The sequence below is a fragment of the Dermacentor variabilis genome, chromosome 1 (genome assembly GCF_050947875.1).
Source record: "Dermacentor variabilis isolate Ectoservices chromosome 1, ASM5094787v1, whole genome shotgun sequence".
NCBI lineage: Eukaryota > Metazoa > Arthropoda > Arachnida > Ixodida > Ixodidae > Dermacentor > Dermacentor variabilis.
The window spans coordinates 231081508-231094801 of record NC_134568.1 but is presented as its reverse complement, the minus strand read 5'-3'; the positions used below and the strand labels follow the sequence as shown (position 1 = coordinate 231094801).

Sequence of the window (13294 nt, the reverse complement as noted above, 5' to 3'; positions counted from 1 at the left end):
CAGCATCATGACTGCCGTAAAAAATAATTTTCAGGCACAACTTTTAGACACCAACATACATTTAGAACTTTTACGGATTATACTGCAATTGTTACCAGGCGCAACTTGTATCGTTGGGGTTTGCTATCGTCCACGAGATGCTTCTACTGAATTTGTCAATAATTTGAATGAGTCACTTAGTTTTGTTCAGCACAAACTTCCAACATTACCAATAATATTAGCCAGGAATTTGAACAATCCAAGAATAGACTGGCGGACATGTACACCTATGGGCAGTACAAGAGGAAACGAGTGCACAGAATTCCTTGATAGAATTTCATTGATTTAGTGCTCACTACCGATCTAGACAATATGCACATTCATGTACTGGAATGTATTAGTGATCACAATGTTTTGCATTGCGGAGCCACGATAAAAGTCAAAAAGCCAGAAAAAATATATATTATACAACTACAAACGTGCGGACTTGGAGGACCTTCTACCCAACTTATGTTCCTCAGATCATTTTTTTTTCCAGCTTCCATAATCAATATACAAAAATTAGCGAATGGTTCATGAAAAACTCTTACAACTAAAACATCAGTACATTCCTAAAATCACAATCGCGTCTTCCAGTCACAGCCCATGGTTCACCTCGCATGCAAACAGGAGCATCAACAAGAAAAAGCGCTTGTATTCAAAAGCAAGGTTCTCAGACTCTGATGGAATAGGGAAAATTATAGAAAGCAAGCAACTTTATGCAATAAAGAAATAGCAACAGCTAAAGACAAATTTTTTAATGGTGATTTACATGCTTTGCTAACGAACAATACTAATAAATTTTGGAAAGTGGTTAACCCTGGGATTTCCTCTGTAAGTTCCATTCATTTAACTAAGAATAGTGAGATTTTGTCTCCATCAGAGGCTGCAGAAGAGTTCAACTTAATCTTTGGTTCCGTTTTCACTGAGGAGGAGCCCATTTCTGTGGATCTAAAATTTGACTCCATTAACGCCACTGTGAATGACATCATGATCGCTCATGAAGGAATCAAATTAGCTATTGAATGTCTCAAAAATAACTTACCACCTGGCCCAGACAGTATATGCCCTAAATTACTTAAAATTATTAAGCTGATCATATCACGCATTTTGGCAGCTATATTCCAACAATCTATTGACACGGGATCTGTTCCTGAAGCATGGAAAATTGCTCGTGTGACTCCGATATTGAAATCAGGTGATGCCTCAATGCCATCAAATTACAGGTCAATTTCACTAACTAGCATACCTTGCAAATTACTATAACACATCATCCCATCCGCAGTAATGAAGTATTTAACCGAGCATAATTATTTTATTTCTAACCAACATGGTTTCCGGCGCGGCCGTTCCTGTGAAACACAATTATTCGAATTAGTTACCGACCACCATCACGCTGTTTATGAGCCCATATTATTTGATGCCATATTTATTGATTTTGCTACAGCATTTGACAAGGTCCCACACAGTCGTATGATAATGAAACTTGACTGCCTTAATATAAACAGAAACATTACTAACTGGATAACTAGTTTTTTATGTAACTGTTATCAGTTCGTTACTGTGAATAATTGTTCGTCTTCATTGATTCAAGTTAAATCCGGTGTACCACAAAGCTCAGTACTTGGACAAATACTCTTCATCTACAATAAAGACATTATTAAGAACTGGACATCTAGTACTCGTTTATTTGCAGATGACAGCATGATTTATAGACAGATTACTAACCGTGATGACAGCACTGCTTTACAAAAAGACCTTGACAGCATTTCCACTCTGGCAAATGAAAATTAACGTTTCTAAAACCGAAGTTATAACTTTTACGACTGCTACTAACGCCCCACGGAATCCCTATGATGTGAATAACACAATGCCTATTGAAAACGTTTCTTCCAATCTAACACGGAATACTCACATTGACGTAATAACTTCTAAAGCATCCAAAACACTCTGATTTATCAGACGTCACTTACATCAAGCTAACCCAAAAGCAAAACTAATGGCATACACCTCCCTGGTTCACTCTAAATTAGAATATACGTCATTCATTTGGAACCCACATCAAATATACTTAATAAACTAGAGTCTGTCCACAATAAAGCTGCCCGATTTATAACAAGGAATTATTTGTCATTCCAGCATAACTAAATCTTCCATCACTAGAGAAAAGACTGGTGGCACTATTACCTCACTTTCATAAGCTTTATCATAATCAACTGTTAATTGCAGCTTCTTACATACAGCCTGCCTATCGCATTTCCCGCGCCTAGATCACCCTTTCAAGGTTGTAATGCAGCATGCACATGCAAACCTTTTAAATAACTCACCACTATTTCATGCCATCCGTAACTCTACCACACAATGTCATGTCTATAATAAACCACAATACATTTGTACATATGCTGAATAGTTCGCTTAGCATAGATCAATACTTGTGCCTGAATCCTTATGTCTACAACCTTGCACTATTTTTTGTATATGCGAGTGTCATTTATTGTCTGTTCCATTAATGTTGCTGTTTATGACTGTTCACCTGTTTCACTGTAACCCCCCTATGTTTACCATAACCCCCCCCCCCCATGCAACGCCCAGGAGGGTCTTTAGGGTCGTCATCATCATCAGCAGCAGCCTATTTTATGTCCACTGCAGAAAGAAGTCCTGTGATGTCCCAGCGGTCTCCAATTATCCTTGTCCTGCGCCAAACGATTCCAACTAGCACCTGCTAATTTCTTAATTTCATCACCCCACCTAGCCTTCTGCCATCCTCGAATGCACTTCCCTTATCTTGCCAACCATCTTGAAACCCTAATGGTCCACTGATTATCTAACCTACACATTACAAGGCCTGCCTAGCTCCATTTTTTTCTACTAGTGTCAATTAGAATATCGTCTATACCCATTTGCTCTCTGATCCAAACCGCTCTCTTTCTGTCTCTTAACGTTATGCCTAGCAATCTTCATTCCATCTCTCTTTGCACAGTCCTTAACGTGTTCTCAAGCTTCTTTGTCAGTCTCCAAGTCTCTGCCCCATATGTCAGCACTGGTAAAATGCATTGATTGTACACCTTTCTTTTTAATGATAATGGTAAGCTTCCAGTCAGGAACTGACAATGTCTGCCGAATGCACTCCTACCCATTTTTATTCTTCTGTAAATTTCCTACTCATGATCAGGGTCCCCTGAGTAATTGACCTAGGTAAACGTACTCCTTCACAGACTCGCGAGGCTGACTGGCATTCCCTTGCCCAGCTATTGATCATCATCTTGGTCTTCAACCCCACTCTTACACTCTCTCTTTTAAGGTCCTCAATCATTTGTTGTAACTCGTCTCCAGTGTTGCTGAACAGAACAATGTCATCTGCAAACCGAAGGTTGCCGAGATATTCGCCGTCAATCCTTATTCCTAAGCTTTCCCAGTTTAGTAGCTTGAATACTTCTTCCACGCACGCAGTGAAGTGAGAGATTGTCTCCATGTCTGACCCCTTTCTTTTCTTGTGGAGAATAAAGATAGCTGTGGGGTTTCTGTAGATATATTCCAAGATATTTACGTAGGTGTCCTGTACTCCTTGATCACGTAATGTTTCTATGACTGCCGGTATTTCTACTGAATCAAATGCTTTTTTGTAATCAATGAAAGCCATATAGAGAGTCTGATTATACTCTGCGGATTTCTCTATTACCTGACTGATTACATGGATGTGATCCATTGTAGAGTACCCCTTCCTGAAACCAGACTGTTCTCTTGGTTGACTGAAATCCAGCGTTGCCCTTATTCTATTGGAGATTATCTTGGTGAGTATTTTATATAATACTGGAGGTATGCTAATAGGCCTATAATTTTTAAATTCTTTAACATCTCCCTTTTTGTGGAAAAGTATAATGTTGGCATTCTTCCAGTTCTCTGGGGCCCTTGAAGTTGATAGACAGTTCATATATAGGGCTGCCAGTTTTCCAGGCATTGTCTCCTCCATCTTTGATTAAATCTACTGTTATTCCATCTTCTCCTGCCGCTTTTCCCCGTTTCATGTCTTGCAAGGCCCTTCTAACTTCATCGCTAGTTACAGAAGGAGTCTCTGCAACCTGTTCATTACTACTTCGAATGGAGGTACCGTGGCTGCTCTGGGTACTCTACAGGTCAGTATAAAATCCTTCCGCTGCTTTTACTATATCTTCGAGATTGCTGAGAATATTACCCTGCTTATCTTTCAGTGCATACACCTTGGTTTGTTCTATGCCAAGTTTTCTCCTCACTGATATCATGCTGCGTCCATTTTTTACTGCTTTCTCAGTCTTTCTCACATTATAATTTAAAATATCACTTATTTTCGCCTTGGTCAGTTTTGACAGTTCCATGAATTCTATATGATCTCTTGAGTTGGACACTTTTATTCTTTGTCGCTTCTTTATTAGGTCCTTTGTTACTTGGGAGAGCTTACCTACTGGTTGCCTTGGTGCGTTACGTCCCACTTAAATTGCTGCTTCTGAAGCCAGCCAAGTTACGGTTTCATTGATTATCTCTACGTCATCTTCATCTCTATTCTAAGGCTGCATATTTGTTTTCAAGTACCAGCCTGAATTGGTCTGTTTTTACTCTTACAGCATCTAGGTTGGCCTGTTTCTTCTTGATCAATTTTACTCATCCTCTCTACAAACTGAGGTGAATTCTAGCCCTCACTAACCTATGATCACTGCCACTTTACCCTACGTATCACTTCTACATCCTGCACTATGCTGGGATCAACAGAAAGTTTTTCTTTTTTTTTTTAAATCTGAAGATGGGAAGCTCGAATTCACCTCCTCCAGTATACATCTCCAGGCTTGGAGTGGCACCTGACAGCGGTAAAAATGCAGAGACCCAGTGGAGTTATACTAATTCAGTTACAACCAAATTAGGAAGACCCACTAAGCTTCAAAAGAGACACTCCCTCACTAGGACAGGAATTGGCCTCCCTGGTGCAGCATTCCGCTATCCCTCTAAAATGACTGTTTCTTTAGGGTATGATAAAAAAAAATCCAAAATACATGTACCAGCACTTTAAATTGGGCAAAGTAGGGTAGACTTAACATTTAATGTGGCATTTGCCCCATGCAGATGGAAAAAAAGGATAATGGGCACCATGAACTATTCAATGGAGAAAAAGAAAACATTTCATTTGTACCCAGCTACCTTCATGCCAGAACAGGTAACTTTTTTTCACATCAGACGTGGCACAATATTTCTGGCTTATAAAGCCAAGCCAGATACACCGCTTCACTGATGGCGCCCATATAAACAGCCTGCAGAAAGACTGCGAAGCCAAGAAACCTACACCAAAGCAACACATTCACTTCTAATAGGGATGCCATCATCCACAGAATCAACGGGTGCTCTGCAGCCTGCTGCTACGTCTTTTTAGATATGTTGGACCACACTCCAATTACCATCATAAACATATTGCACTGTATGCTGCCATCCTTTACTCGCCATACACAACAGTCTTCCATTGCACATCCCTTGAAGAATGTGCAACACATTTTATTAATTTATTTCAGGCGCCAATGCTGTGACTGCCTGTGTTTTTTAGGCCCAAGTGAGCGCAACAAAATTTTCAGAAGGAATGCACTCACACGAATTTTCACCTGCTGCAATATTCTCCCATTTGTTTTCAGATTAATACGTGTTTCTAAGAGTGACAGAGGCCCCAAAAATAAAAAGTTCATGCCCTAAAGCAAATTAACACTGTAATGTGCAATATCTCCATCAAATGCTACAATACCTAGAAGGCCAACTGAACAAGTTACCATAGAGTGTTTCCTCATAACCATGTAATCAATGTCAGTGTGACCGCCCACCCACACAAGTGCAATCCTGTTCGCACATTACAACCAACTTCAGTTACAACCAAATTAGGAAGACCCACTAAGCTTCAAAAGAGACACTCCCTCACTAGGACAGGAATTGGCCTCCCTGGTGCAGCATTCGGCCATTCCCTCTCAAATGATTGTTTCTTTAGGGTATGATAAAAAAAAAATCCAAAATACCTGTACCAGCACTTTAATTTGGGCAAAGTAGGGCAGACTAACATTTAATGTGGCGTTTGCCCTATGCAGATGCCAACCCATTTAACTGGAGGCCCAAAATTTCTGTACCAGCCATCTTCCCAATGCTATGACGCAAGTGGCAATATCAACAGCACATCACTGTGATCGAAATAGCCAGTACTCATTTGAAAATAGGTGTCATCTGACTGATTATGGCTATGACAGATTTCATTGTTCCACCTCTGTAAACGCACCCATCATTATACTGACATCAGACAAAAACAGAAATTAACTACAGCTGCTTGCAATTTCTTGTGCTCCCAGAATTCTACTACTACGAGCTATTTGCACACTGTAACAATACCACTCATGCAAATTATACCTAGAATACAGATTATCTACTCTGTAATAGGCCAGGTTTATAAGCTAGCTGGTAGTCTGAATTAAATGGAAACATGAAGATGATGGACATGTAAATGGTTAAATACTACTGTTTTGTATAAATGCTTCTGCTGCACACAAGGTCATATCAACTTTGTTGTCCAACATGTTCATTAGCAATGCTATCGAACACTTGCTCATATTTGCAGAAAAATAATCAATATGTGCCACTGAAATAATAAACAAGTGTTATTTCAATGGACCATGTCTCTAGAATAAGTAGCCATAATTTCTGGAGAATACAGTGACAAAAAATACCTTCCCACTACAATCAATTTTCTCTTTGGCCAAGTCAGTACCTTCCAGATCGATTTCCCAACATGTAAACACTGATGTAATCATGCGATATGGTGATCACAGTGAAAATGCTGACAGTATAATCCACTGACCTTGCGGATCTATGGAGTCCCAAAAGGCTATGGAAAGGTACAGATAATGTTCCAATATGGTTTTTGTCATATGCAAACTGTCCATATTTCCCTCATCTGGTAACACTTATTCCTGGAACTGCTATATGACACACACCCTGTTAGTGTCAAACACCCATGCTTACTTATCTGGAACTTAGGTATGCTCAATATGGACACCATAAGAATTGTAATAAAATGATGCTGTTCACAGAAATAAATGCACTAACATGGAATAGTATCAGTGCAATCAAGCAACAAAGTGCATGCAAAAAACTAGCAATGCTGTGTGGTGCACTCTTCTATTAACCAAACACTCACCATTAACCACACAGATTGAGACACTTCATTCAATGACACTAAACGCCTAATAATGTACGTGATACATCGGGAATTCAGCGAAACAACATAAGGCATTGAGTTAGCTGTGGTTATACCAATAGAAGTTTTAACAGTTGGTACATCTGTGCCCCTTGCCCGAAAAAGCAACGTAATCTCGTAAAGAGAGTGAGCAAACAGGTAAGTATCTCTGCCACTTAAGCACACTTCTTGCATCTAACTTGTGCTTTTCCTTCCACAACATACAAGCACACATCATGCTGAAATGAGAACTCACCCAAGGTGAAAAACATGTCGGCAGAACCTCAAATTGAACAATGTCCACTGGAATATGTTTTATGAGCATAAAGCATAATCAAAGCAGGCAGACGATTCCATATGGACCTCAGCTGAAAGTATATGCAAGCATTTAGTTTTTTGTTAGCTGAGTATGGAGCACTTTACTATTCATTAATAGCAAATGAAAAAAATATGCTTTTTGCTATGTTTTCACATTTCCCAGAGACGTCCAGTGTTAAAGTACCACTGTGACCAGTAGCTGGCACTTTAACAAGCAGTCCAGAGTAGAAAAAAAAACTTTCTAAAAAATCTGCAATGGCTCTAAGTAGAGTGAAGATCACAGCATTTGCAAAAACCTGTTCCTTCCTGTGATTCGTGCCTCAGACAGGAATCATAGGAACTAGCAGATTTTCAATGTATGAAAAGAATATATACCAACCCTGGTTTCCTCAGGTGGTGGAGGCAGGACAATCCAGTTATACTTTCGCATTTCAACGGGAACTCGCATGCGTTCATAGTCCTTCCACTGGGAGCTTAGGGATTCGAAGCAGGTGAGGCATGAGACTACTCCATCACGTAGAGTTAATGCCCCAGCTGGCCTTGGATGCTCCCTCAGAAATGGGAAATCACGCACGGTGAGTGTCCGCACCCGTCGCCGGTATGTGGTTATACCACAGATGTAGCATACATAGTGATGCGTATTGTATCGACGCACAGCCCTGGCTGCATCCTCGGGATGTGGCGAGCTCTCATAGGCGAGCCACTGCGCCATCAGAGAGTGGAAGCAGAAGGTGCACACACGTGCTGTGCCCGTGCTATCAAGTGAACCTTGGCCTGCGTGCGACTCAAGGAAGGGAAAGAATGGTCCAGGGCCCTCACGGCTTCCCACAGGAAAGGTCTCACTCGTTGGCTCAGTGCAGACAAAGCAAGCCCCTTGCGAGGCTGATGGTGGCGATGTCAAAAGAGCTGTATGATAGCGCCGCTGAGTCAATGGAAGCCCAGCACTTTCAAATGAGTCCCATTGGAGCTGCAGTTCAGCACAGCACTCAGCGCAAAGCAACACACGGCCCTGGTTGTCCATGGGCCGTGCAGCAATAGGCCGGGCCACGTCACGCAGAAATGGGAAGTGTGGACCTGCACCTGGTTTAGTGTCGCAAGCAACGAGGCTTTCCATCGGTCCAATCTTTTCGCAGAGGTAGCAGCCAAGATACTTGGTCTGGGGGGACAGTAGCTGCTTACGCAGAACACTCGCAGGCGACGGTGAAACAGTCGCAGGTGCCGTAGTCCCCTCATGCAGGATCTTGAAGTGCCGCTTTGACTCCGGCACATTGGAGATCTCAAAAACACGCAGCTGGCGCTGTAAAGACTTGTAGCACATGGAGCAAACCACAGCCCGGCCTGCAGATGAGAGTGGCTGAGCACCTGGTGGCGGGGCCACGGTGCGTAAGAAGGGAAATCCAGGCTGCTGATCCGGTCCGGGAATAGCACTGACCACGCGCTGGACACTTACCGGGAACTCGAGACCACACGTAAAGCAAGTAAAAGATCGGGACGGTAGTCGGTAACGTCGCTCAGAGTGGGGCACCGTGTAACGCTGGTAATTGTCCCACTGTTCTAGCAGCATTTGATGACAGGGTTCACAAGCTTGAACACGACCCGACGAGTCCATGGGCTTGGCACCTGGTGGCTGCGGATGTGAGGCCAGAGTGGGAAAGAAGGGGCAGTTGGCGATGGGCTTAGCATAAACATTAGCTAATGGTCCGTTTCGGTTGCAGTTGCCACATATAAAACACGCCTCGTTGCTTGTTGATGCAGTCACTACCCCCGAAGAAGCGGTCCCCCCTGGTGCAGGTAGACTCAGGTCTAATGCAGCAGATGCAGCTGCGGGAGAATGGCGAGAACTGCGTTCAGGACTCTCTTCTTGCGTCTGCATACTCGGTTCCATACCCGCATAGGGTCCGTTGTCAGTGCGCTTCAGCCAGTACATACGCTTGTGTCGAGGTGTGCCATTTTGTTCGTGAGCTTCCCACTGCTGAGTAAGAAATGAGTAGCATACAGGGCACGCAAGAACGACACCTTCGGATGACGGCCGCTCTGCGCCTAAGGGAGGGATGTGTGTTTCGAGAAACGGGAAGTAGGGGCCACGTTCTCGAGGCCGCGAATTGAGCGGATATTCGGCCCCGTGACTGCTGCAGACGTAACAGACCCCCTCAGACGAGCTCTGGCCAGAGGAACCAGGCTCCTCTTTGACGCGGACGCCGAAAGCAGTGACAGACATCGCGAACTGTGCCCGATTGGCGCCCGACCACTAGAGCACTTCACTTTCGTTCAAGACTGAGAAAACACGTTCAAATCAACAGACAGCACAAGGTCAGAGTTGTCGCGTGGGGCCAACGACCGCCGCAAGATGACAAAGAGACTAAGAGAAAATTCTCCAGCGTAGAAGCGACGTAAACACGGTCCGATTTCAAGGGCGCTCAGTAGCTTTCATTGTCAAGAGCCGCACACAGAGAGCCCAACGAACCCCGTGACTATCTTGCCTTGGACATGGCGCGGCAACTTCTCCGTATGTGGCAGCATTGGTCAGCGTCGCCAGTGAAGTCTTAGAAAGTCTGGAAAACATCCCAAGCGTCGGTACACACCCCCAGGGTCCCGTCTGCCGCTGTGAAGTTCGGTTCAACTGCCCGCGCCATGCTCTGCGTACAAAAGTCGGCGGCCATCTTGAACGAGCCGTCCCGGCAAACACTGCGGCCGCGCACGTAAGCCCACAGACCGTGCCTGCAGCAGCGGACGAGACATCTGTCCGTCTGTGGTCCGTCCGTACACCCCTCCTTTCTCCGCTCCTCCCCTCCGCCCTCCGGAAGTTTCAAGTCTTGGCTTTGCTGGTTTTTAGATTTTTCCTTTATGGCATCTCCTGCGCTTCCTCTCGGCAGCCTCTCCTCCCCGTATTCTTGTCTTTACTTCAGCCGTGGCCATTCGTAAATAACGCCGCGATAGGCGCGGAGGAAAACCGGAGTCGCCCGGTTTGTCGAAAGCACAGCCGACCGCTACCCTTTTGAGCTGATATCCAGGCCGCGGTGGAGAATTTGGCGAGGAACGCCGCTCCTACGTTATCGGCGACGTTTGATAGTCCCATACGCGCGCGCACATACAAATGCAGTAACATCGCTCTGTTGCGTTACCGTCAACCTAGTCCTCTGATCTTAACGACAGTGTTTATGAGCTCAATACAAGGCAAAACCTCACAAATATTTATTTGGTTAAAAAAAAAAAAAAAAACACCAAAACGTGCGCCGCCCGGGAATCGAACCCGGGTCGCAAGAATGGGAATCTTGCATGATACCACTACACCAGCGGCGCACATGAAAGGTTCGCGCTTAACTGCGTGTATTTATAGTAATAAAAGTAAAGTTATATTTATTTTTAAATTGTGTTTTTGTTATATTATTTCAGTTTATAATATTTGTCTTAGCATGTTAGCGTTTACTATAACAAAGCTTAAGAATAAATGAAAAGTGAGGCTCACTTACAGCGTCACTTCACCTTTTCGTCAGCCAGCTGCGTCAGGCGCTCTGTGGCTGCGTCTTTTGTAACATCTGTAGCGGATGGTTCTTTATTCTATGATTCTATGGTAGGACAAGCAGGATAAGTTTATTTGGTGTTCATTGGTAGGACCGCAGTTGTTCTCTGGTATTGTTTGGGTTTGGCATCATGCTATCACGGTTTTGTATTTGGACCCCTGTTTTACCTTAGGAGCTCGTGGTGCTTGGGGTTACACACTTTTTGTGACTATTCTCTTTTTCCGATCTGCCTCCGCTGTGTTCAACCGGGTAGAGCTATGAATCAAAGTGATTACCGTAATTACTGAACGACTGAACACGGCCACTGGCTTTTGCTTATATTATCGCGCCAACAGTGATTTATTCCATTAATAGTTTATTTGTTAGCGTCAGAGCGAAAGATTTCATGCGGCAACTTATTCTACCTTGTTGATATGAAAATCTGCATGCGTTTGTTGGTGTCGCGTCAGCACATAGTTTTCTCTCTGCGTAATCTAGTATCTAAGTGCTCGGCAGTCCGTCAATTTGCTTGCGCACACCAGCAAGAGAATGTGCGTACCCGTGTCCAGCAGAGCCGGTTGCACGCTAGTGAGGATGTGTGTGTGTGTGTCCACCTCTACGTGCTGGCCGCCTCAGCGCAGCCCTCCCATAGAAGCCGATTAACGCTTCTCTCAGTAAATGAAAGACAGAAAAACGGAATGCAAGCTTCGTATCATTATGGTAGAGCATGGACCTGGCTGTTGTGCTGTTGTCATTTCGATGAAGTGAAATCGGGATCACTGGAGTGTATGCGTCACGTAAAGGGCGTTATTTTCCTTTCAAGAAAGGTTTGTGCATGCGCAGAGACATCGCCTTTACTTTGCACCGGTACTCGCCCTGTTTTATTTCTAAAAGCGCAATGGAAAGAGTACAGCGCACGCGCGGCTGTAAGTGGTGCAAATGAGGGCGATGTTGCCAGTGCCGCGGCGGGAACTACGCGCGAAGCAGGGCCCGACGTCTTGTGACACCTCCCGAAATAATCTCTGAGGCGATAGATACAGCATATCAAGTTGACCGCTACTAAAGACGAAGACAAGGGAATACAGAACAACGACACGTGCGGTGTTTTGTGTTCACCTGTCTTCGTTATTAGCGGTCAACATGATATGCAGTAAACACCAACTACGCCAAATTCAAGCTCCTATTTTTGTAATTATTCGTATTTGTGAAAATATATATTATGTTTATACTATTATATGACAATTATGTGCCTGATTCACGCGAAGTGAATATTTCAAAATAAGTAGAAACCGGATAAACTAAAATGTGCTGTCTTTGGCGCTTGTTTTGGGAAATTTATTTTGTCAATAAAAAGGAATAAGGCAAGTTGCGTAGGTTGCACGGTTCATCTGAAATTTAGTGCGACTGGACACCGTGAAAAAAGTGAAAGCAGTGACAAACCAGCACGTACAATCGGTAGCCCTGGATATTTTTCTCCGAATCAGATTGCAGTGTCGAGGTAACTCAGGTCAGCAATATGTTCATTAATTGGGGGTGGTGGCGAACATTGCCTCGACGTTCAAAATGAGCCCCGTATTCCGAGTCGGAGTTGCGCCCTAGTATTCAAGGTTATCGAAAATCTCGGCAAAAAACGTGAAGTGAGCGCAGATGTACGCAAACTCTCCTTCAAGTATACATCATCGCGTAGCGCCGTTAGAGCCCTTTTCACAGCGATGCTCTCGTCTGCTGCAAAGATGTTAGTAACAGCTTTGCAGCAGTGTTTGCGGTAATTATCGGCTGCCTCGAGCAAAGTTCCCCAGCGGGTGAAAACATAATAAACAAAACACGGGTTGAAAAAGTTTTTTTTTTTTTTTTTTTTTTTTAGGCTAAAAGAATCCAATATAGGCACCAACGTTGAAATAGGCTCAGCACAATGCGTTGGCGGGCTAGTTGGTGCGAATCCATGAATACGTCGCATGAGTGCGCTCTTGGGATCGGATGTTGGTGGCTCCACACGAGCACATCGAAATTGGATTTCACCGCTCTTTCTGCGCACGCGCGAGGAGCAGTGGTTGCGAGAGAGAAATGTGGGGACTTTAGGTGCTCAAAATTTCTCGTCATTTAGGTACTACGGGGAAGAAAACCGTTTCCTCCGTTTGTCCCTAGCCGAGCTTGCTGAAGAGAATCGACAGGATGCGTGACCGGCAAGGCGAAAAAGCCGCGTCCGAGGTGAGTTTGTTGCTATTTTGTT

At 43.9% G+C, this 13294-nt stretch overlaps 1 protein-coding gene and 1 non-coding gene across 2 annotated transcripts in view; both read right to left on the bottom strand.

The window, feature by feature from the left end:
• LOC142558914 (uncharacterized) overlaps nucleotides 1–10517 on the bottom strand; it is a 195028-nt gene extending 184511 nt beyond the window's left edge. Inside the window, exon 1 of the mRNA XM_075670811.1 lies at nucleotides 7944–10517. Within this exon, the coding sequence (XP_075526926.1) occupies nucleotides 7944–9782 (1839 nt within the window). The 5' untranslated portion in view covers nucleotides 9783–10517. The remainder of the gene's footprint in view (nucleotides 1–7943) is intronic.
• A 276-nt stretch (nucleotides 10518–10793) lies between these two features.
• TRNAG-CCC (transfer RNA glycine (anticodon CCC)) lies at nucleotides 10794–10864 on the bottom strand. Its single transcript has one exon. It is a non-coding gene; the product is annotated as a tRNA-Gly (tRNA).
• Nucleotides 10865–13294: the final 2430 nt, after the last annotated feature.